The following is a 21,225-nucleotide window of genomic DNA, read 5'->3' as shown; positions in this document are numbered from 1 at the left end:
TTCCGAAACTGTTACCAAAACACCCAGCAATTGAAGTTGGCTTAAACGAGCAACGTCCTACAGTCCAACTTCAATAAGACGGCTTGTCTATTGTATATCTTGGATTGTATATCTATTGTATACCAATTTTCATCCGATCCTCACAAGGAATACCTTGATCGATTTGTGGATTGATTCTCCATCATTCTGCATCAAATCTTGGAACAAAATTTTTGATCGATATTTTTCCAATTTTTGTGGGGGGACCCCTTGCAAAAAACGTGACTTCCCCATATGGCCACAAACTATGCCCATATCTTGGCCAATTTCTATCCAATCCTTGAGCGGAATACCTTGATCGATTTATGGATAAATTCTCCATCATTCTCCATCAAAACCTAGAAACAAAATTTTTGATCAATATTTTTCCAATTTTTGTGGGGGTACCCCTTGCAAAAAACGTGAATTCCCTATATGGCCACAAACTATGCCCATATCTTGGCCAATTTCCGTCCAATCCTTGAGCGGAATACCTCGATCGATTTGTGGACTGATTTTCCGTCATTCTGCATCAAAACCTGGGAACAACATTTTTGATCGATATTTTTATAATTTTTGTGGGGGTATCCCTTGCAAAAAACGTGTTTCTCCATATGGCCCCAAACTGTCTTGGCCTCTAAACTATATCTTGGCCAATTTCAATCCAATCCTTGAGCGGAATACCTTGATCGATTTGTGGATAAATTCTTCATCGTTCTGCATAAAAACCTGGGAACAACATTTTCGATCGATATTTTTCTAATTTTTGTGGGGGTATCCCTTGCAAAAAACGTGTTTCTCCATATGGCCCCAAACTGTCTTGGCCTCTAAACTATATCTTGGCCAATTTCAATCCAATCCTTGAGCGGAATACCTTGATCGATTTGTGGATAAATTCTTCATCGTTCTGCATAAAAACCTGGGAACAACATTTTCGATCGATATTTTTCTAATTTTTGTAGGGGTATCCCTAGCAAAAAACGTGAATTGTCAATATGGCCCCAAACTATGCCCATATCTTGGCCAATTTCTATCTTATCCTGAAATAGAATACCTCAAACCTTTCCATTTGACAAAGTTCAATTTATAGAGGTATGACTGTTGCATATTATTCTTATTTACCATCAGTGGCTTGGACCATAACTTTGCATATTAAGCCATGTGTGGAGGGCAAAAAACACACAGGAGCGAACAGAGGAAACTTTGTTGCCGGCTCGTTTGCTTCTGTTCGCAGTCAGACGGGCAGCACCCCCACACCAACTTAACCCATGTTAGCCGGAAAACCGCAGTAACGCAACAGCGGAGAAACCCCACAAACACTGCAACAAGATCGCTGTGCAGCTCTCCCTCGTGGCTCGCAAGTGTATTAATTTGCACCCAATGGCGAGTGACGAGGCACAACCGGCACAACAGGATTTTTCGGAGGAAACCCCAACCTAACGACCCTCTCGATGGACGTAGGATTGTGGGTGTTGGGTGCTGGGTGCTGGGTGTGGCAGGAGTGATTTGTGGATGTGTCTGTGTGGTGGTCGGGCAGACAGATGGAAACCAGGGCTGGTATCTGGTCTTATGATGAGATGCATATTGAGCCTTTATGCCGGGGAAGCCCGCCTCCTTTTCGGCTCACTTCATTTTGGCAACTAATTGGGCCAAAGTGCATTTGTGGCTGGCAAATTTTCCAGCCCTGGCACTCACAACATATGCAAATCACTCACTCTGCCACACACCACCACATCGCCGCATATACGCTGAGAGGGAAATGTATCCTGTACATGAAAGTCAGCTTACGTGGCGCATGATTTATTAAAAAACGCTCGCAAAAATGCACAGCACACTCGACTAGCAAAAAATAAAAAGATAAAGAAAAGTGCTGGGTGAAAAAAAATGCAACTTGCAACATCAAAGGCACCAGCAGCAGTGTCGGCAGCGAGCTAGAGTGTGATAGTGGGAGCAGCTCGGCTGCCGTTGCAAAAATGCATGAAAAATAACTATGGAAATAAGCAGAGCCAGATCCATAACACAACAGAAGCACTAAAAATAGATATGAAATTTTTAAAGCTTCTTCGTTGTTGTTGCTGGGAGCTCTTAACCCACTAGGCGACCCCATTGCCCCCCACCCCCGCCCCTGGCAAGCACTTAGTTGCTCGTGATGAGAGTTGTGGGCGCGGCTCGGCAAGATATGGGTATATACGGGTCTATATACGGGGGCGTGGCGAGCCAAATTTTCTAGCTCATCCATCAACTGTCAGAGTCGGGTTCATTTTTAAGCAATTTTCGCAAATGCTGGACATGCCCGATGGTCGCAGTTTGGAGCTACAGGATAATATATGGCCCGAGAAAATGGCTATATTAGAAAATATTAAATTCTCATCTATTTCGCGCAGTGCACTTGCATAAACTTTAAGCCACTACTGATGGCGTTTCTCAGCCATATCCTACCATCACAATGGCGTCCATCCTGCATCCTTGTCGCTTGGTCGCTTGGCAATCGGAAAATTGTGAAACGGCAGCCATGTTTGGTTTTCATCGCCAGTTCCTCCCAGCCCGGCCGGGAGCACAATTTCGTATTATTAATTAGCTGCCATTCCATATTCCCAGCGCCATCCCACCATCCCGACATCCCCCTTTTCGGAAAAGCGTCATGTCCGTGGCACATTTGTTCTGGTTAGCGGCGAACTGTGGACTTTGCAGCCCCGGAACAGTGCCAGCAGCACAAATTGCCAGTTAACCCAATCCAATCCCAGCCCCGGCAAACTGGGCTTCATTTGCATACCGTCATTTTTCGGGGGAATATGTCTTAAGCCCCATTTACACCAGCTAATGGATTTGGGCCATTTTAAACGACATACCAAAATGATAAATGTTTGAAAAATTTAGGACGTTGCGTTTGAACTATCTTTTACTAGTAAGAAAAGAATTTAAAGTCCTGCATAATAGCCACAAAATAGGTCAAAATAAACGAGCCTTATGCATTCAGTTAACTGCTAATAACTGCATATTTTTCGGCAACGGAAAGTTACTTCAAATTGCATGCATAATTTATGCAGCACTTGAGGCACACGACCAGCGTCCATATTCGCTCATCAACTGGATGTAAGCACGTAGTTAGAGGGTAGTTACTGGCCTCCCAGCCAGCCCCACTTTTCAGGCCCTTGGCTGCCACTCCCCTGCCCTAGCCAGCAGCCCCGCAGCCCATTAAACATCCATCTCCGGCTCGACCATGCAAATTGAGCACGCGTTTCGCATAACCAAAAATTACACTTTCATCAAGTTTGGCAGGGAGAGGCCTTGCAAGTGGGGCTAAGGGGCGGAGGATTGATGGCCAAGTGCCTAGTGGGTGGAGATGCTGCCCACGGATGTGGACAAGGCCAAAGGTAAACGTGCCGCCCTTCTTTCGGATAATCGCGTAATGTTCATCTCGGAAGGAAAACATGAATGCACTGAGAAATGGGAAAGAAAGTTGAAAAAATAAATGATGGCTTTTCTCCTTTTATGTTGGGATTAAATTATAATTTTCTTGATGTCTAAATTGTCTTATATATTTTCATTTTTTTTTAAACTGAAAACTTTTCCATTTACTTAACGCTTTGTGCTTAAAACTTGTTAGACATTAAAGAAATTAAATAAGCGCAAAAATTCGACACTGGCAAAGTGAAACGTCCTTGGGTGGGGTGGGGGTCAAGCACGTGCTTCTTGGACAGGCTGCCATTTTGACAACGTAATTTAGTAATGTCCTGAGGGGAGAAGGGCTTGGCAAAGATGGCGGAGAAAAGCCTGCCGGCGAGCAGTTGCCATTTTCTTTTAATTTTCCAACAGTTAAGCCGGGCTCCGCTACGCTCTTTTGGCGGGCCCTGGTGGCCGCTTCTTGTGCGTTTCTCTACGGCGGATTTTACTGCTTAATACGCAAAGTTGCACTTTGGTTTTTATTGCACTTGGTCCAGGGATTCCGCTGCTGCCAGGACGATAGGGTAGCAGGATGGCAGGACGGCAGGCTGAAGGATGCGCCGCGTACTAAAAACGTACAAAGTTTTGTGCACGCGCTTTCGCGCCAGAAAATCGCTGCTGCGTTTTACGACAGCCCCTTGTAAGCGGCATGGGCGTAGGGAAATGGGGGAGGCAGCCATGAGACTTAAATGGAAATGAAAGAACACTTACATTTCGCATTTACTTGGTGGAACTTGAGATTCAGGTATGGTGAGGATTATTACGAGTATTTTTGTTCTACTTGAAAATATTTTAAACCTTTTGTTCTTCTTAAAATCTCATCGAAATTCTACGCACCTGACCATCTCCCCATTTTATAGGGAGCCGGAGGACGTGGGTGGTTAAGCATTTGCTAACAGTCCAGTGAACCGGTAATCAAAGCAAAATCAGCAGAGCTCTGAAACAACTTTTTTATGCTAATTTCTACCTTAACCCTTTACCCCTCAGCGCCCCCCCCTGGAGAGTGTATGTGTGTGTACGCTACATTAAACATTTAAATACGCTTTTAAGCAGGCTGATTCCTTTGCCAAAGGACCTGGAGTGGGTTAAGGCGGGATTCGGAAAAGTTGAGAGCGCACTGGATTTGCAGCACTTGAGCAATAAGCCAAATTGTAGCTCAAAGATACACCCACGCAGATGCAACGGTACTTATTCAGCCGACTGGATATCCTACTATCCCCTGTACCCCCTCTCTGGCTCACCCATTGACCTGAAGCATTCCTCAACTATTAACTTTGGCGAAGATTGCGACTTTTTGGTGCTTGACTCAAAATGCAAATAGCAGGCGAAGCGGAGCGTACGAGAAGCTCTCAAGTTAGCCCCGCTAAGTTGCCACTTTAGCATCTCACAGATACAGATACTGTTTCGTGTATCTGGTGAGTGGCGGGGTGTGTGTGTTGGCCCGGACGAGTGTGTTCGGTGCCGCCTGCGTTTTTTGGCTCGTGTTCCGTCCCAAGCACTTGTCAAAGTCAACTTCACATTATGTCAAGCCGCGTTATATTCATTTTTTTTTCCGGTTCTGGTCTCCTTTTAAGCGCGTGTCTTGGGCTTCCCCCTTAACGACTTCTTTTATTTCATTTCAACGGTAGCAAGGGACATTATTAGGCTTGGAGATATTAGAGGGAAAAGGTTGTAAATATGTAAGAGTATAACATCTAATAGAATAGCTAGGAATGAGTATGAAATCTTAATCTTTAGATGAGAATTTATTGAAAAAGTTCCTGATATTTAGGGTATTCCTCTGCTGATTTCCTGGGAGGATACTTTTTTAAACATTATCATCACCCACTACTCCCCGGAGCTGCTGCCTGCTGTGAGCTAAGAGACCCATCGGCACTTGGAGCGTGTCTGGAGAGAATCCACCCATCCGAACCCAAGCCCTGCTCGGCTCCCTGACATTTACGATATTCCTGGGCATATTTTTTTCGGAGCGAAGCCTCCTGCCGCTCGACGTGACTGTTTTATTTGATGTTAATGTGGATATGTTGATGCCACTCCTGCTGGCTGGGCTGCCAAGAGGTTTTACGGGCCGAGGAATGTAGGGTGCTTTTCGGAGGCGTCTCCAGTCGCTTTGAAAGCCGCAGCAGGTTGGCACATTACTCACAACAAGCAGCGGCCTTTAAAGCGAGCCGCATTCTGAGGTTTCGCTTGCTTAATTCGCGGTTGAGGGCGAAACCACCCAGCCCCGCCCCTTTCCAGTCTCCATTTCTCATCATAAAATGTGTCACACACTTTAACCATTATGAATGCCTTGTGATTTATTTTGATTTGCAAATATGCCAAGTTCCTAAGTTACTTTTGACGTTTTGTCATCTTAAGCTCTATTTCCCGAGTTTCGAAACCATTTTTCCCCCAAAAATTGATTCTTTTCGCCCATGAATCTTTGTTTGAAAAAGGTATTTCCTTTCACAGAAGTTGGCCAAGTTAACTCAAGTGGGCCTTGAGTTGGGATTAGGGGAGAATAAATTGCTCAAAAGAAAACAATGTGAAAATGCCTTTGGCCTTTTATTTTTATTTATCGACAATGGTTCTTTATTTTGTGTGGTATTTGCGGCTTTAATGGCCGATTGAAAAATACTTGTTTGGCTTTTGTTGTTGAAATATTACACCTTTGATTAATTTTAACATTTTATGATGGAATGTATTACGAAAATATTGTTATTACAAACTAATATTGGAGTTTCATTATAGCTTTAAAGCGATTTCTGCTCTGCCGGTGGCTATTTAATTTCCATTTGCATTTTCCGTAATACTCTTATTTCCGTCAGGTTGCCTTTGGTTTTCCACACCCACAAATACCACATCACGTGTCCATAAAAACTGCGTCTATTTGCCCGCTTTTAAATCATTTAAGCGGCATTATATGTAGCCAATGGCAAATACTGCAAAAGGGGGCCAACATAAAGCCCGACCAGTACGGCAAAGACGGGCGGGGGATCGGAAAAGCGAAAAGTTCTGCCGCCTTGTTTGCACAAACAGCAACTGCAACACGCTTCACTCATATTTTCGTGTATATTTATTTATTCAGCTCTGCATTTTATTTCATTTCATTTCAGTTTATTTTTCACCAGAGCGAAAGTTTTTCTTTTTTTCTGCTTTTTTGCCTCTTTTACTTCCATTTCCTGAGCGGAGAAAGCGGAAAACAAAAACGGATACACACACAGGAAAAGCGTAAAAAATAAAACAGAAGCAGAGTCCTGAGAACATGAGGCTAGTGGGTAAAAGGGGCTTTCAGAAGGGGGAAGTTGGTTATAACAATAAAAGAATCTTTTTTTTAAACTCACATGCAGAAAACCGCCATCGCCTGTCCCCCGACACCGCCTTGAAGCCTCCTGCCCTGTCCCTCTTGCTATTTGTTCTGTCACTTCCGGTGACGACAAAAAATGGCCGGACCGCATTCCACACCGGAACAAAAAAATATCAAGTGTTTTTCATTCAAAAATAGTCACTATTTTTCACAAATTTTGTCTTGCAAAGAAATTATTTCAAAAAATTTGTGAAAAATCTTTTTTTTTTGAAACAAACTACATTTCTGTTTGAAAAATGTTCTCTGTTCTGACAAACTGACAATGTCCAGACCTTCTGCGCGTTTCGCACATTTTTGTGCACATTGTTGTGCCTCTTTTATTTGGGCCCCCGTTCTGCTTTTGCTGAGCTGTTGCGTTTATTAAATGTCACACTGCGAATTTGCCGACAGACCTGGAACCCCCCTCCACCGGCTAGCCTCCCGGGAGGACGAATATTCAGACCCATCCGCCGCCGGCTGCCGAAAAGCACAATGGCACTTGTCGCGTTTGGAGATTTCACTTTGTTGTCCGGTAGCCGGATATTTTTTTTGGGCTTTCTGGTCCGACTTCTTGTTGACTTTAAGTTACACGTTTTTAGTTCTCCCACACTCATCCTGAGTATCCTTTTTTTTTGCTGCATCCTTGCCCTGGTTGGCCTTTGGGCTTTCACAGTGACAATTTCATTTATTTTGAGATTTTCCGTTTTACGTTTGTCAGCAAATTTTCCTCATGAAACCCAATTACTTGGGTGGAAATTGTGTTGCTTGGGTTTAGCCCGGAAATGGGCACAGAAATTTATTTATTTTGTTCCACCGGGCAACGTGGCGTATGCGCAATAATTACTACTGATGACCTCAGGCGGACTTGCATAATTTCGTAATTATGGAAATTATTATGATGTCTCCCCAGCGAGCCATCCATTAAATAAAATGCAATCACAATAAATATATCACACGAATATATGTATATTTGCAGAAATCAAGTTAATTCATTAAGCCAAAGGCTATGAACTTTTTATACACTCACTGAGTTTTAAAATATAATTCAAATTTGAATGAATTTTATGAATTTCATTAATTCAATTTAAGTATTTTGTTGGTTTTTGAAAAGTTTTTTGATCCAAATATGGGGGCAAGGTAGTTAAATCTTCGTTCTCCTGCCAGAACTTTATTCCTGTGATTTTTTGCTGCATATTCACATCCCATTTTAAACTTATTTTCCATTTCACAACAATTTCCAAAACACAATAAAAAACAAATGGAAAACTTTATTTATTTTTAATTATTTTACATGCAACACAAACCGACTAGCAGCTGCTGCTGGATGCTGCTGGTGGCATAAATACAAAGTACCAACAAAACTCCCGCAAGTACAGCCAGAAACTGAGATACCAGGAATTTAATTCCACTAAAATTAAATTCTCCAATTAAATGCAAAAAATCAGGCTCTCTCGAAGGGAACAGCTCTGAAGTATTCAATTACAACAAAAATATTCTGCTGGAAAAGCAGATATAAAGTGTGAATGAAGGCAGGCAGGCGGGGGAGCAATGAAAATGTTGTACTAAATAAAACGTAGCCTCAAGTATTTTGTGGCAAGCTGTTGAAAGTAACCAAAAACAAACAAAAATCAGAAAAGGAAAAAAAAAGTGGGAGAGGCAGCAAACTTTCTGCTACCGAGAGAGATGAAAAGATTGGGCTACTGGATGGGCGGCAGGGTGGCAGGAAAAAGTTTGCCCAGGTACTGCTTACTGCTTACCTGCTTGCCACTTGTGGCACATCCTCAGTGTTTATCTCTGGTTCAGCGCAGCCGAGTATCAATTAGCAAAATGAAATAGCTCTTACCTTTGCTTACATCTAACCATTTCCACTTCTCTCTGTCTTTTCCAGAACACGGCCGAGCCCGTATACTCACCCACCATGGCTGGAGGACTCTTCTCCATCGACCGGGAGTTCTTCGATCGCCTGGGCACCTACGACTCCGGATTCGACATCTGGGGAGGCGAGAATCTGGAGCTGTCCTTCAAGACCTGGATGTGCGGTGGCACCCTGGAGATTGTACCCTGCTCCCATGTCGGCCACATCTTCCGCAAACGCTCCCCCTATAAGGTAAGTCATAGGCGTTAATATTGGAAAGGACATTCCAGGACAAAGCCATACCGATGGACTTTCTGCTCATTAAGAGACAGAGTTTGCTTTCGAGCTTCAGGAATTTAAAACTCTTGGCCAGCATGTGTACGGTCTGGCTCGTTTTTTGTGGCCTGTCTCTGGGCCAGCTACTAGCTCAGAGATTCGTGTTTGGTCGAAAATGACCACGCCCCCCTCCCACTTCAGCCAACAGCCCACTGGCAGCCGCAGAGCTGCAACATGGCACACATGGCACAGACATGAGGGCAGATACAGATACGGATACCCAGACATGGACATGCATTGCGGCTGTCTTTGCAACATGCTGGTGAACGAAGAGGTCCACCTCCTCCGCCGCCCATGGCCGCACACATTTTGGGGCAGCTTCAATTATCAACGGTTTACGCTTGACAAAAGTTTGGCAACTGTTTGGATGTCAATAGCGCACACACAGAGCTTAAATCCAGCCAGTCTGGAGCTAACCAATCGGGCACCTGCCAGATTCCAGGAGGGTTTGTTGTCTCTAGGCTAACAAAAAATAAAACGAAGCTATGCTGCAGTATGATACATAAGAATAGACAGAGTTTTAGCCGTACACTTCCAGATAACTGATGCCGAATAACAAATGAATAATTTAATTGTAGAAGAGCTTCATAGGGGTTCAGCATCCGAAAAATTTAAACAATAGATACAAAGAATAGAAAAGTTCATCGATTTTTGGGGAAAACTCGAACAATATACGGCTGCAGTCGGCAATTTCAATAAATGTCAGGTGCAAACACTTGGCCCACATCTCGTTACCAGGTACTTTTGTGGTGCCAGGACTGGGCGGGTTCCTTTCAAGTGCACGAATGCCAGAGAACACAGTTACAGTAAACTCATAAATACAAAACAGGGCATAGTACTGCAAGGATTCAAAGGCGGAGACAATAGCAATAGCTAGAGAAGAGTAATCATTTTAGTTTCAATTTATTAAAATTGTCCTGAACAAGAAAGTGTTTTTAAAAGTCTTGACGATTGAGTGTAATTGTTTAGTGACTTGAAATAGAGTGCAGTTATTCATAGATGGGAGTGCACTGGAAACGAAACCCTGCCTCTGAACTGGCCATCTCTGGCAAGGACTGATAGTCCGGGTTAACCGCAAAAGGCTGCCAGTGCCACAACGGCAGGAGCAACGTAATGGCACTAAGCAAAAGCTACTCATTCAGGTAATTAGGCTTTGTTGTTCACTTTGCCCCTTCTGGTCGCCTGCCCGCCTCCCCGCCTGCCTGTCTAGTGGCCACCTCTTCTCGGTTCCGTTCTACGTTTCCATCTGTGTGGCATTGTTCTGCCCTCCGCCTTGCTGGTCTGTTTGCCAACCAAATATTTCCATTGACTCCGGCACCGCCAGCAACCGGCCAGTGATTGTGCCTGTTCGTCGTCCACTGTCCAGTGTCCACTTTGCCACTTATCCGCCTGCCACACCCACTCTTCGACTCATCTACTCCATTTTCCTTCAATTCCAGTGGCGTTCGGGCGTGAATGTGCTGAGGAAGAACTCGGTGCGCCTGGCCGAGGTTTGGATGGATGACTACGCCCAGTACTACTACCACCGCATTGGCAACGACAAGGGCGACTGGGGGGATGTCACCGATCGCAAGAAGCTACGGTAAGCAGTGGAAAATACAAATAATAATAGCCATTAACCCACAGTACTATAATTTCAGTTCCGATCTGAAGTGCAAGAGCTTCAAGTGGTATCTGGACAACATCTATCCGGAGCTCTTCATTCCCGGCGACTCTGTGGCCCACGGCGAGGTAAGTGTTCGGTGGTGTTTCGGTCCATGGTCTTATCCAGCCCCCATCCTTGACCTGAACTAAAATATTTAACAAACTCTGAAAACCCTCCGAAACTAAATGTGACTTTAATTCCATGCGCAGATAAGAAACTTAGGTTATGGCGGTCGCACCTGCTTGGACGCACCTTCTGGGAAGAAGCATCAGAAGAAGGCTGTGGGCACGTATCCCTGCCATCGGCAGGGTGGAAATCAGGTTTGTTACCGCCGCCTCTCAGCAGACCTGCGACCGCCACAAACTCCGTTCAAAATAGACCGCGAAACCGTAATAGGAACTCCGACCCAGATCGAAATAAAAGAAACACTCTTCCCCCTTTCGACTTTCTTGCTTCTACTAAAAAAAAAACAGTCTTCCCAAAACACTAAACTGTCTTACTGGCGATTGGGTTTAACCCCCTCTAAGAACTCATTCAGTTATTGTAGATGGAATCCGCTCCTATATTTTGAACTTAATTTGCAGATCGCCAACCTGGCCACGGGCATGTGCCTGGATGAGAAAGATCGATCGGATGAGGACGTATCGGCTTCTATCTATGAATGCCATGGCCAAGGAGGAAATCAGGTATCCACCTCCATGTCCACATCCTCAGAACTCAGACTCAGACAACTTATGGCGGCGATTCAGAACATTTTCCATGTTTTTCAAATGCTTTGTGGAAAAATGGTTTTCCAATTGGTGTTTTGCTTTGGTTTCTGATTATCCTTTTTTTATTTGATGCTTTGTGCTATTTTTTTTAATTTGGTAAAATTTTATTATTCCAACTTGCCTTGCTTTTACTTAAACCCAAAAACAACCCAATTAACACTAAACAGTACATATTAAATACTTCAACAAATCACTACTCCTAACACCCATTACCTCATAACTACTTTGAAACTTGAATGATCCTATTTGCAAGGATTTTGATTTTGAAGAGCTTCTTTGTAGACAATTATAATTTTTTAATCCAATTGGTTTTAAAAAAATGCTAATTTAATGTAGAAATATTAAAGACCTCTTCCTTTCCCTCAGATATTTCCCTTGAATTTGTAAACGAGTATTATTTTATTTTAAATCTTAATTTAATTAATTTTAAATAATATTTGCCAATTTAAGAGTTCCCTGTTATCTATTTTTGATTTTTGGTGACTGTGGGGAAGTCCTCTAATTCTTCTAAAAGGTGTTTTTCCATTTCGATCCTTATTGAAAAAACAACAATGAATAACAATAATAATTTTTTGATTGTTATTTCTACCCTTGTGAAAGTCCTGCGGTTTTGAGCACTAATTTTGACGGAGTTTGTGGCTGCAATAACAAATTTTGGTAGAGTCCTACATAAATAATATGAATTTATGGCTCTGGCTCCCTGGCGGACGTTTCATATTCAATTTATTTGCCAAGCAAAAGTGAAAGTATTTATGAGCAACTGTTGCCAACAGAAATTGCATTGACAATTTAACAGTTTTAACGATTTACAGGATGCATACAAGAGCGCCAACACACACACACACCCACAGACATATAGACAGAAAAAACACACAGATACTCGAAACAATAGCTCACAGATACTGCGACCGAATTGCATATTTTTGGTCGATTTATGCCAGTCACAAAATTAATTAAAACGCAATCATAAATAAAATGCCAAATGATAAATCATTTACATGGCTTTGGCTTTGGCTACAGCTCTAGCATTAGTTAGTTTTTAGTCACAAATAAAAAACATTATACTTTTGTAGGCAACAATGAAGGAACAAACAAAGCAAATGAACTGCAACACACAATAGTCCCGCTTACAGATACACGCTGCAAAGCCTGAGATACTTTCACGCTCGCACAGATACAATGGGGCTAGAGGTGGGGGTGCGGGCATATTGTATGTTGAACATTTTAAATGGGGGGAAAAGTGCTGACCTCGTTCCGCTTACTCTAAAACCGTCCTAGACAACGCCTCCAAGCCTGCCCCGCTTAAACACACACCCTCGGAAAACTACAAGCCGCACAGTCACGGGCCAAAGGGAGTGAATCACGGAAAAGATTCTTCCAAATGTTTGTTTTCACTCGGAAATGCGGATGCGGCTGGATAAAGTAATCAACATTTGCAACGGGGACGCCGCTGAAGAAGGGGGCTGCGTTCCCCTGCCTGTGCCACTTGGCTCCGCTTTTTTGCACGCAAATTTTAATTTCGCACATCGTAAAATTTTAGCCAGCGAACCAAACTGGCGGTCGGGGGAAAAAAACGGAACCGCTTTCCACTGGCGCGTCAAAGGATGTATCTGCAGCGGGGGCTGTGTACTGCTACTAGCCTGTCCACATAATGAAACTATTTCTCTCATGTGGAAAAAAAACGCGTCGCGTCTAGGAAAAATATTTGTGGCACTGCCGGGAAACAAAAAATATATGAAAAACACTAGATAAAAGCTGGAGAAGAGCTGGAAAAAAAAATAACATAGGAAACGTAAAAAACGTAATTAAAAACGCATCTCGCACACACACAGAAAACGCAACACAGCCGACTGAAGGATAAAAAGAAATGCAAATTGAGAACACGAAGGACGAAAGTCAGAGGACACGGGCGGCAGTGGAGCGGAGGGCCGGTGCTGTAAGCCTAAACAATAAGCGAGGATGAACACGGAGTATAAACGGTGCACAGAGAGTGCTACGTCCTTGGGGTGGCGGGTGAAAGTGTGCATTATCCTTTATAGTACGTGCCTTTACAGTAATCTCGAGTCCTGATCAAAATTTTAAATAGTTAAATAGTGCTAGAATTTTAAGGAAAAATCCTGTCTACGGGCAACGAGTGAAAGTTAGCTTTAAGGACCTTTTCAATTGGCTTAATTGAACTGGGCGGACAATATCTATAATTATTCATGGACACACAAAGACCTGCTTGTCCTGGCGGTGACCAATCTCATCATTATTCCAGCCCGGCATCATTATAAACAATATAAAGGGCCGCTATCCGGTGGCAGGCGGTGCGGAAACGGAAATGGTAACACAAAATGGCGGCTGGTCACGACTCGGTGACAGAAAGGGCAGGACAACAGGGCTATAGGGCTGTACAGGGCTAAAGGGCGTGGTTATGGCCACGAGCCATAGCAAACAAAGGCAGTTTCAGGCTGGGCGAAAACTCATGCCATCTGGCATTGGCAACGTGTTTTAAATTATAAATAATCATGGCCAGGCCAGCGAGTTTCAGACACAATCCAGACACAGACACATACATACAAACGACCAAAACTCACACATAGACTTGTACACCCGCAACACTGAGCTGCTGCTTTTTCAGCATTTAATTGAATAAAACATTAGTGTGTAATAAGTTGTGTGCGATTGTAGCCCTGGCAAAACTTTTGGCAACTGGCAAACACATTCCCCGCCATTACAATTTATATTAATGTGTTTTCCCTCATCCTCAATCCTCCTCCTGCAGTACTGGATGCTGAGCAAGACGGGAGAAATACGCCGAGACGACTCCTGCCTTGATTATGCCGGCAAGGATGTGACGCTCTACCCCTGCCACGGTGGAAAAGGAAATCAGGTGAGTGTGCCTGATATATAAAGTTGAAGCGAACCAGGGAACACACCTGCACAGTCGCATAAATTTTCATTATTGATTCGTATATATTGAAGAACAATTACTAATTTTTGCAAATTTATGTGATTGAAAAGGGAGTTTCCTGGCCATCTGATTTCTGCAAATACGAACATTTCTTTAATCCACTTCCGTTTCAGTTCTGGTCGTACCGTGAGAACACAAAGCAACTGCACCATGGCACCTCTGGGAAGTGCTTGGCCGTCACCGAGAGTAAGGACAAGCTACAGATGGAGGAGTGCAACGCGTCGGTGGCCCGCCAGCAGTGGTCGTTGGAGAACTACGACAGCTCCAAGTTGTGAGGATACTTCTACGCGAAGGGCAACCTGCTGTTGCCCACTTCGCAGCGACCACACCAGCAGCATCAGAAACAAAAGCAGCCACATCGGGCATAGCAGCAAGAGGATGGGGAAGAACCCGAAACAGGAGTAGGAATCATGGAGTGGAGGCAGGAGGTCGAGTAGACAGATGGATTGGGATTCCCCCAGCGGCGGCATGTGCAATAGGGAGTGAAGGGAGCGATGTAGCAGCAGAGTACTTGCCATGCTATATAAATATTATTAAAATTTATATGTTTCCAAACAAGAGAATAGCCGATACATAGCTTTAAGGACAACAACACAACAGACACCGACACAACCACACACACACGAACAGACACTCGAAGGATAATGACTGCTGTACAGTATCTATAAGTCGATAAGTTTTTGGTAGGCCCAAAACACAGCACTTAGGATTAGGCTAATGGAGCCAGGCTGGCCAAGGACGAGGTGGCCAACAAAAGTTTTAAGTCGTAGCGCAATTTTTGCATTTAAATTTGTAACATTTAGCACAATTTGTATGGAACGTGTGGAACTTGTCTCTGATCTGAGTGTTTGACTTATTCTCCAGGCCAACGGAAAAGGCGAAAGATTTCCGAAATATTTATGATTTATGAATTTTACAAACGTCATCAAATGGCTCTGCGAAAGCCTCATTCCAAATATATGTTTTAGCAAGTAAGCCCTAGGCTAAGTCTGAGTTGGAAAGCATTTGGTGATAGCCTTTGTTTCGCCTCCTATGTCTAACCCTCCGCATTCCTAACTTGAAACCCAAAATTTCTAAATTTATTTATTACGTTTATGTGTATTCCGTTGTAGGGCGAGACATGAGTTTTGTTTTTTTAATTTTTATAGTCTAGCGGAGTGTTGAAAATCTTATGCCAAATTATGTTTAGATGCTTAACTTTGTGTTCTATTTGAAAGTCCTTTGCATTTCTCTACGTTGGATTCTCAAGACAACAACATATCCTATTTGTTGGACAATGCCAGCTTTTAGTACTTAAAAAATATCAGTTTCCAAACTACCGATATCACAGAAGGTATATACATACATATATATAGAGTTAGTAGTTAGTTTCTAGTTATTAGACCTTACCGCGAATGTGCATAGTGCCTTCTATTTATAACGGACGCATTCTGACACACATCCATGTAACCATGTTCATCGAACTCTTCTAGATCTAGGCTAGGGTCACAATCACAGCGAGTGTGTATATACTGTACTGTACGATTTCATATCGCATCCTGCAGAAACTGTACATAACTATCAATTAAATTAAATACTGTTTTATTCAAGACTAAAAGGTACATATTATATCAAGATGATAGCCAAGGCCAGATGCCGAAAGCTTTTGTATTTTTTTTTTCTTCAATTGCTATTTTTTATTCCAGACAGCGAGCTTCACTGTAGGCGGCATTTACATTTAAAGTACGAAACCAAAAGCCATAGGAAGTGGTTGATAAACTTTTTAAATCTGAACTTACAATAACAGACTAAGCGCTTAGTAAATGTGTAGAAAGGAAGAAAATATGTGCAAAAATCAGATAAAGTTATAAATAAAAGATAAAACAATGTGAATTATAAACTAAATGGTTTTATTTCGACTGGGGTGGATTTCATCTTCTTTTTAGCGCCACCTGTGGTCTGGCAGATGAACGTCAAGGGAGAATGTAAGTTACAGTAGAAAAGATGTAGAATACATTGTGGTTGGTTTTAATTTTGAAATTTAATTTATTTATTAAGCCAGTGATCAGTTAGGGGTGTAAGTACAATTTCCATTTAAACATTAGCATTCTGTTTGATCCAGGAGCGCAGAGCACCCACATAGGTGTACATGGCCGGACGTCCCTTGGCCCCGCAACCGAATCCCCAAGACACCACGCCGAAGAGCTTGCCGTCGACGGTCAACGGGCCACCGGAATCACCCTGGCAAGAGCTCACCTGTCCACTGGGATGCCCGGCACACACCATGCGATCCGTGAGTCCAGGGATGTTCTGGGCATTGCAATAGTCCCGGCTCCACAGTTGCACCTGGGCGAACTTTAGGCGGTTTGGCAGCTGGAGGTTCTGGTTGATGGCTCCGAAGCCACTAATCGTGGCCATGGTGTCGGCGGCATAGTTGGAGTCCGAGTCGGCCAATTGGATGGTTTTCACTGCCCCTCCCATGGGCACCGGAGTGCTTAGTTTGATCAGGGACATGTCAAAATCCTGGCTCTGGGGATTGTACTGCGGATGGATGATGAACTGGGCAATGTTGAAGGTTTGACCATTTCCGCCGCTCAGGTCGTTGGTTCCCACAACGGCCTTCATTTGGCCCGGACTCTGACCCATGGTGCAGTGGGCGGCAGTCACGATCATGGTCTCCGAGATGAGGGATCCTCCACAGTGATGACGGCCATTCAGCTGCAGGGACACCTGGTGGGGAAACTGTCCCATAGAGGCAAACTGACCTCCTATGATCCGGGACTCATCGGCCGCCTCACTCTGGCCAAAAACCGAAGTCGAGGCAAGGAGCAGGATCAGAGGAAACACTAGACTGTTAACCAAAGACATGGTTGGGGTTGAATGTGTCGAATGTTGTGATTTTTGGCTATTTATAGGTGTTGGAAGCCGTTCTATTCGAGTGGTTTTATCGACTGAGTGGCATACTTTTCTGGAGAAAGAACTGATAAGTTGAAGAATAGTGTGGTGTACCTTTATTTGCTTAGTTTTAACGCACTCTTAGAAGGTCAGATATATTATATAATATTGATATTGATAGCGTAATAGTCTATACTTCCTAAAGCCTCTAATCTTAAAGACCGACCCAGTTAGAGTTCAGATTGGCAACAATTTAGGCCAAGCAGCAGGGGCTCGGCCCGACACCATTTATTGTGCGAAATTTAAATTTTTGCTTTTTAAATCCAACTATTTTGGTTCAAGAACCCCTAAAGATTAGTGGGACGAAGCCCCTCCGGTTTTCTTTGTAGAACTATGCTGATGTCCATTACTGATCATCCACACATTCTTCCAGATCTCATGCTTGAAGATATTGCGATAGTTTTGAACGGAAACTAGAAATTCTGGACCAAAGAGGGTCTGAATTAAAATATTTTCAGCTGCCAGGTTGCGATTGGTAGTTGAATGGACAATCACCAAAGGAGAGTTACTCTGGGAAGAAAATAGAGTTAAGATATATGCAATCAAGGACCTATTCTATGTCTAACTTACAGGTATATCTTCGCCTTCACTTTCAAAACGCTGCTTGGGATCAACATGTCTGCAAAACCAATTGGTGTATGCTATGGGTATATCACTATCCGGACAGCTGCATTTCTGCAATACAGAATCCATAAAAAACGAATTTCAAAATTTATCAAATAGTATCTTACACTTAGGTTAACCAAACCCAAGTTGAGATTCTCTTCGCCGTGCTTCCGCGACAAGTATGTGGCATTGACTCCCTGCTGCAGATCACATCGCTTTGGTCCACTATATACCATTATGGGATCACTTTCCGAAGCCATGCACTGTATCCGAAACTTTTGTCCATACTTGATCGTTTCCCCAGTCCGGTCGTGGTCATCTCCACTGACAATCCGAAAGGAATTGCGGGCACATGGCCGCCTGGAAGGCGCCACCGACAGCTCGCAATCTTCGCTGATGGTTTGGGTGCGCCGCACCTCCTTTTCGTTGATCACCACGGACAAGGCGGCATTCAAGTCATCGCTGTCCAAGTCCATAATATTCATAACAATGGGCATGAGCTGTACCACAGCCCCGAACAGAATGTTTTCTTTGGGGGCCGCCAAAACGATCTCCTTGTGAAAATTATCATACAGAGTACGTGCTTTTTCCACCAAGAGTTCTCCTCGATCGCGCTGCTTCTTGAAGGTAACCAGTTTATCCTTAAAAGAGGGTTTAGAATATATAATTTGTAGGAACTCTTTCATTTCATACCTCTTCTAAACAATTCTCCTCTACCCAGTTACCAATTCTAACACTGGGCTGGTAACGAGCGGAACTGGAATCCGTGTCACTTATTCTGCAAGGCATTTTTCAATCTTCAAAAACAATTAATTTTCAAAAGAGTGTTAAGTGATATTTTTGAATGTCAGGTATGTGAAAAATAATTTAATTTCTAAGGTTACTTCATCGCCGCCTAACTTTCGAAACCACAAACTCACCACACGTCAAAATAAATTTTCGTTGCATACTTTCGGGCAGCTTGAAAAGTATACGCATTCCTTAAGCCAGATTAAACATGGCGTTCGTTACTCATACGCCATGTGAACTAATATTTTTCCCCTGCACACATTGACGAGTAACCCCGGTAATCTATTATTTAGTCGGAGTGACTCGGGAGTCGGGAATCTTGACGGCTGGGACAGACAGAGCGGACACAGCTCGTCTCGTCTCCGTCCGCTTGGGTGTGCCCCATCATCATTTGCGAATCTCTTGGTTGTCTGGGCCAAATATCGGTGACAAGATAAGGCCGTTTCCATAAACATTTAGCACATTGTCCGCCGTTGATCGCCATAATTGCGCTTGGTATTCATTATCGCTGATTTACCTGCTTTTCCTGCCGCTCGCTGGTGGGCAAAAATACAGTTTGTTGGTGTACCCGAGGTTGTTGGATCGGCGTGCTCATCACGTGAACGTGAGCCGGCGGCTCGGCCGATTTGCGGCACGTTTCTTATCTTAGCACTCGATTGCAATGGGGGCTATATGCGATATTGTCGCCGAGCCTCAAGTTTTATGGTCCTATTTACCTCCCAACTGGCTGGCATGCCTTCTAATCGAGCCTATCAGTCGAGCCATCCAACGTTCAGCTAGGCAGTGATTTATTTTACTCTGTTTGCTCTATTTTATTTCACAATTTTATCCCATAGTTGGCACCGAAATAGGCTACACTAGTCACCTCGTAGGATGGCACTTCCACCTGTTGCTCCCTGCAGTCCTTGCGCAGGACACAGCCCGATCGCTGCTCGTCGATGATGTAGCCCATGCGGCAAACACAGGGACCTCCACATATCCTTGGTGGACAGCCGCGGGACTTGTATAAACAGGTCTCCTCGCAGCGGGAGGAGCAGAAGGATGTAGTGGCATTCGGAGGGCACTGAAAATTTTTGGGATACGGCAAAGTCACGGGTCGGGACGATGTTGCCCACTCGAGGAACACCAAAAGCAGTCCGATTGGCAGCAACATTATCTTAGTACTAAGTCTTTTTAAATACAGTGACTTAATATTTAATCTAGTTAGTTCCTCTTGGCAACGCCTCATTAAGGGGACTAAGTACTACGCTTTCAAGCGCCAACCTTAAATTTATTATTTAACAACCTTAAACCTTAAATAAAACACAAAACAATTAAATGGTATATAGTTTCAATTAATTCAATTATAACCGTTTTACCAGTTTTCGGATTTTTGGAAATGGGAAAATGCGAATAACTTGGCTAACACTTAGCCGATCGTGAAATGTCATACCTTCCCTATCTTAGATCTTCGGGTAGTATTATTTTCTTGAAAAACTTGGAAACAAAAATTTTGACCAATTTTTTCCAATTTAAAATAAATTTTTAAAATATTCACTAAAATGTGAAACAAAAACTTTGATTTTGGCCAAATAAAAATTATCAAAATCACTGTTCCAATTTTCTTCCATTTTGTGATGGAAAAATATTCATATCATGGTTAATATTTGTCAGATCTTGAAATGTCATACCTTCCCGATCTTAGATCTTGTAGTAGAATTACTGCCTGTTAAAATCTGGGAACAAAAATTTTGATCCATTTTTTCAAATTTTTCAAAGGGGTAACATCATAATTTTAGCCAAAAATGTGTTCAAATTTTTTTGGTTTTTTTTCCGAATGTTTTGATGCAGATCCAAGGGAATTAAAGCTCGGATTCATAAATGTTATTCCATTTTCGAATCGGTTGCACAATAGTTAAAATATGCACTAAAATGTGAATAAAAAAATTCGATTTTCCCAAATAAAAATTATCAAAACCACAGTTACATTTTTCTTACATTTTGTGATAGAAAAATACTTATAACTTGGCTAATACTAGTCATACCCTAAAATGTTATACATTCCCGGTCTTAGAGCAAGCAAAACCTGGCAACTTAAAATTTTATCCATTTTTTCATTTTTTAAAAGGGGTAACATCACAATTTATGGCAACAATTTTTCGAAATTTTATTTTGCTTAGTTTTTCTTATCTTTAGATGAAAATTGAAGCGCATTGGGTCTCTGATTCATAAATGGCATTCCATTTTTGAATCGCTTGCAAAATAGTTAAAATATTCACTAAAATGTGAATCAAAAGTTTCGATTTTGGCCAAATAAAGAGAACGGAATTTTCGAAAAATTCCATCATTCTTTAAGATTAATTTGCCCAAGGGTAATCTCATAAGATTATGTTAGAAAATACTCGAAATAATTTATGTTTCCAGGTTTGGAAGTTGAAGTGTTTAAAATAAATACAAGTTCTAAAAAAAAGCAGCGCTGTTAATCTGGATTATGTATTAGACAAATAAATCATACTTTGATAGAGTTTTTTATAAACCAATTTGTAGCCAGGTTTATAAGTTCTCCTG

At 42.7% G+C, this 21,225-nt stretch overlaps 3 protein-coding genes across 5 annotated transcripts in view; 1 reads left to right on the top strand and 2 right to left on the bottom strand.

Moving 5' to 3' along the window:
• The window catches only part of Pgant9 (polypeptide N-acetylgalactosaminyltransferase 9), a 52,395-nt gene extending 37,417 nt beyond the window's left edge, over nucleotides 1-14,978 (top strand). For 2 of the 3 annotated variants that reach the window (XM_070277932.1, XM_017252793.3), the window contains 6 exons: nucleotides 8,676-8,894; nucleotides 10,418-10,560; nucleotides 10,619-10,709; nucleotides 10,833-10,943; nucleotides 14,161-14,268; nucleotides 14,463-14,978. In XM_070277932.1, coding sequence (XP_070134033.1) covers nucleotides 8,676-8,894; nucleotides 10,418-10,560; nucleotides 10,619-10,709; nucleotides 10,833-10,943; nucleotides 14,161-14,268; nucleotides 14,463-14,624 — 834 coding nt within the window. In that variant the 3' untranslated portion in view covers nucleotides 14,625-14,978. Of the gene's footprint in view, nucleotides 1-8,675; nucleotides 8,895-10,417; nucleotides 10,561-10,618; nucleotides 10,710-10,832; nucleotides 10,944-11,207; nucleotides 11,310-14,160; nucleotides 14,269-14,462 lie in introns of all 3 variants that reach the window. The other variant, XM_017252794.3, reaches the window with a different exon arrangement.
• Nucleotides 14,979-16,422: 1,444 nt separating this feature from the next.
• On the bottom strand, nucleotides 16,423-17,338 carry LOC108132883 (trypsin-1). Its single transcript, XM_017252457.3, has one exon. The coding sequence runs from the start codon at nucleotides 17,194-17,196 to the stop codon at nucleotides 16,423-16,425; it is 774 nt and encodes a 257-aa protein (XP_017107946.2). The 5' UTR covers nucleotides 17,197-17,338.
• A 106-nt stretch (nucleotides 17,339-17,444) lies between these two features.
• On the bottom strand, nucleotides 17,445-18,751 carry LOC108132908 (cilia- and flagella-associated protein 161). Its single transcript, XM_017252492.3, has 4 exons — nucleotides 18,583-18,751; nucleotides 18,015-18,530; nucleotides 17,854-17,958; nucleotides 17,445-17,793 (listed from the first exon to the last, which is right to left on the bottom strand). Exons 1-4 carry the CDS (start codon nucleotides 18,676-18,678, stop codon nucleotides 17,578-17,580), a joined length of 933 nt encoding a protein of 310 aa, XP_017107981.2. The 5' UTR covers nucleotides 18,679-18,751; the 3' UTR covers nucleotides 17,445-17,577.
• Nucleotides 18,752-21,225: the final 2,474 nt, after the last annotated feature.

Source organism: Drosophila bipectinata, chromosome 2R (assembly GCF_030179905.1).
Source record: "Drosophila bipectinata strain 14024-0381.07 chromosome 2R, DbipHiC1v2, whole genome shotgun sequence".
NCBI lineage: Eukaryota > Metazoa > Arthropoda > Insecta > Diptera > Drosophilidae > Drosophila > Drosophila bipectinata.
The sequence above is the reverse complement of the archived record's forward strand: the minus strand, read 5'-3'. Positions and strand labels throughout refer to the sequence as shown.

What these genes read in the sequence shown, in the direction of transcription:
- LOC108132883 (XM_017252457.3), bottom strand. Translation starts at nt 17,196, where the DNA reads ATGTCTTTGGTTAACAGTCTAGTGTTTCCTCTGATCCTGCTCCTTGCC.
- LOC108132908 (XM_017252492.3), bottom strand. Translation starts at nt 18,678, where the DNA reads ATGCCTTGCAGAATAAGTGACACGGATTCCAGTTCCGCTCGTTACCAG. An exon ending in AGGAGAATTGTTTAGAAGAG is followed by an intron (nt 18,531 to 18,582) that starts GTATGAAATGAA and finishes CCCTCTTTTAAG; the next exon opens with GATAAACTGGTTACCTTCAA. An exon ending in GTGAAGGCGAAGATATACCT is followed by an intron (nt 17,794 to 17,853) that starts GTAAGTTAGACA and finishes TTTTCTTCCCAG; the next exon opens with AGTAACTCTCCTTTGGTGAT.